The sequence below is a fragment of the Cyphomyrmex costatus genome, unplaced genomic scaffold (genome assembly GCF_001594065.2).
Source record: "Cyphomyrmex costatus isolate MS0001 unplaced genomic scaffold, Ccosl1.0 C2359358, whole genome shotgun sequence".
In the NCBI taxonomy this organism is placed as follows: Eukaryota; Metazoa; Arthropoda; class Insecta; order Hymenoptera; family Formicidae; genus Cyphomyrmex; species Cyphomyrmex costatus.
In genome coordinates, this window is record NW_017274894.1 from 1 (window position 1) to 3,458 (window position 3,458).

Sequence of the window (3,458 nt, forward strand, 5' to 3'; positions counted from 1 at the left end):
ACCTTCTTTTCATGATGTAGTTCTTGTATCTCTGCGTTCCTACGGTTCCTACTTAACTGTGATAGAAGTAATAAATATCGTCTGTCTATTGAATAGTAATCACTCAGAAATATGGAATCAAAACGAGCAAAAAATTTTACGGATATTGAAAAAAGTGATTTAATAGACAAAATATTCAGATATCGTGACATTATTGAAAATAAACAAACCGATAATACAACGATCGAGAAAAAGAATAAAGCGTGGACCGACATTACTAACGAATATAACGAGAACAGGATAATAATAAGAACAGAAAGAAACTTACGCAGTTGTTGGGATAACATAAAAAGAGACACAAGAAAATATTGTGCAGCACGTAAGCGAGAATGTTATAAAACAGGTATGAATATATCATTAAAATTATAATTAAGGTAACTTCTTTTATGTTTTTTATGCTTTTTAATTTGTAGGTGGAGGTAAAATAAATATACCAGAAAATCCTCTATTTGAGCGAGCACAAGAAATCATGGGTGTTACAGCAACAAGTGGATTATATAATCCATTTGATTCTGATTCGATTGACAATGAAAAAGAAAATATTGGTTCTGTTATTGAAATAGAAGAAGATGATAATAAAGATGATAATGATGATTCAGCGGAGGTATTTACAGTAAGTTATCAAAAAATATAAAAACATAGAAAGTCTGTAAAAATTTACCATTTATTTTTAATTTTTAGTATCTACTGAAAAATCAAGAAATTGTTGATTGGAAATCTTGGGACAGGAACAAATTGAAATCACAAATCAGTCCTCCATTAAAGGAAAATATACAATTGACTACATCTACAAATGTGAAATGTATGAAAAGAAAGTATGAAGATGAAACATTAGATAAAGCAAAAACTGCATTAGCAGATGTCATGAAAACAAATATCGAAGAAAAACAGAATTATGAAATAGAATTACTGAAAGCCAAATTAGAAAAAGAGAATTTAAAAATCAATTTATTAAAAATAACAATTGAAAAAGAAAAATTAATAATAGATAAAATTGAAAAACAAAATAATATGACTTTTACATTATAAGGCAAACGAAGTACAAAAATAAGTTATATGTGCAACTTATAATAACAGTATTATTAAATAATTTTAATGTTTAATGTTTTTATTTTACACAAGACTGTTATTTATGATTCTTATTAAGTTTATGTTTCAAAAATGTTGCGTAATATAAAATGTTTTTATGTATTATTGAATATTATTATTTTATGTGTGTAGTTTTTCATAAGAGAAGAATGAAATATTATTGAATATTATTAAGACAAACATATATGTTTATTATTTGTTTATTATCAAATATTAAAACAATACAAAATAAATCGTTTTCTGTGATTTATGTACCTGACGATTATTTTAAATAATATGAAGGTTGATATTTGTATACTGCTTCCAAATATTTTATGTTTTAAAGTAACCTGTAATTATTGAAATAATAATATATTAATATACGCGCGCGGAAACTAAGATATATTATAATTAAATTATATTATAATTAAATTACATCAACATTACCTATTAAAATATTCCAAAATTGCATTTCTTTTATTATTAAAATGTGTATTATCTATACGTTGTATTTGTAGAATGGCATTATTATATATTTGAGGATTAATTGCAGCTGGAATTATTTCCTGTTGAGCAATGTTATGTAAAATAGCTGTTGCCACAATAATAGGAAGTGTTTTTTCAATTGTTTGAAACCGTGTTCCAATTGATAAAATTGCAAATCGTCTTTTCCAAATTCCAAAGCACCTTTCAATTTTTGAGCGTGTCCGAATTTGTGCTTCATTATAAAGATGCTCTGCTGGTGTTGTGGGATTTAATATTGGAGTCATTAGATATGATAAATTTGGATAACCGGAGTCTCCAAGGAGTAAGCCGTCTCCAAATCTATCTGCTTCAAACAATGTTTTAATTCTTGAATTACTGAAAATAGTGGAATCATGTGTAGATCCTGGCCAACGTGCTATTATATCAGTAATTTCCAATCTTGCATTAATAATGACTTGTACGTTTATTGAAAAAAAACCTTTTCTGTTACGGTATAACTCACTGTTTCTTCCACCTAGAATATAAAGAAATTTAATAGAAACAAGATAAGTTTATATGCTAAAATTATTCTTACCACATGATTGAATTTTCACATGTGTACAATCAATACAACCAATAACATGTATAAATCCAGCTGCTTGGAAAAATTCTTGCTGATTTTGATAAATTTGTTCTGATGAAGTAGGAAAGTTTATAAAGTCATTTTTTAATGCAGCAATGGCAGGAGATACTCGATGAACAATTTTATGAGCACTTGATTCGCTGATGCCACAAAAATCACCAACAGTCATCAAAAACGATCCGGTTGCATAAAATCGTAGAGTAACCATTAATTGGATTATAGGTGGAATGGCATTATTTCTATTTTTAACATATGTTCATATATATAAAATATCTGTTCATGTGTGTGTTAATAATCTAATAATTTATGTTGACATTTGTGTTATTCAGTAGTTATTAGTTACACTTTACAGAATTCTCAGTTATTAATTACAAAATAGAGAGAATATTGATTAAATTAGGCTAAATACATGCATTTCCAAATAATATGCGTATAAAATATTTAATATTGATTTTTTTATAATAAACTTATTTCCTTGTTTCATTGCTATTATATATTTTTAAGTTGTTGTATTGACAATATGTACACATACCGATCAGTATTATGTTGTATTTTTACATAAATTTTGTCTAATAGCATATTGAAGCTGTGTTTCGATATTACAAATCTTCTATGAAAATTGGCATCATCAAAAAGTTCTAAATAATTCATACGTGGTCTAAATATGCGTGGTTTTCGTTGTTGATTTCTAACTACAAGATTATAGTATTCATCGTATTCATCAAATAGTAAAAAATTAATAATTTCATCCATGTTAAAACTAAAAAAAATTAGATGGTATGGTTAAATTTAATGACTAATTGTGTTTACAAATTAAAAAGCACCTACAAATTAAAAAGCATAAAAGAAATTACCTTAATTATAACTTTATTGATATATTCATACCTGTTTTATAATATTCTCGTTTAAGCTGCACAATATTTTCTTGTGTCTCTTTTTATGTTATCCCAACAACTGCATATGTTTCTTTCTGTTCTTATTATTATCCTGTTCTTGTTATATTGTTTAGAAATATTTTATTTATTGAATCATATAAAATTTCAATAGATATATATAAATAATAATATAAAAATATTTTATCTATTGAATCATTTTTTTCACTATTCGTAAAATTTTTTGCTCGTTTTAATTCTATATTTTTGAGTGAATTACTATTCTACAGACGATATTTATTACTTCCATCACAGTTAAGTAGGAACCGTAGGAACGCAGAGATACAAGAACTACATCATGAAAAGAAGGT

At 26.0% G+C, this 3,458-nt stretch overlaps 1 protein-coding gene across 1 annotated transcript; it reads right to left on the reverse strand.

Moving 5' to 3' along the window:
- Positions 1-1,550: 1,550 nt before the first annotated feature.
- On the reverse strand, positions 1,551-3,148 carry LOC108782830 (putative nuclease HARBI1; the record flags this gene model as incomplete). Its single annotated transcript, XM_018551210.1, has 4 exons — positions 1,551-2,107; positions 2,168-2,454; positions 2,748-2,853; positions 3,101-3,148. Coding segments are annotated over 4 exons (998 nt in total), but the record flags the coding sequence as incomplete, so codon positions are not given.
- Between the last annotated feature and the right edge of the window lie 310 nt (positions 3,149-3,458).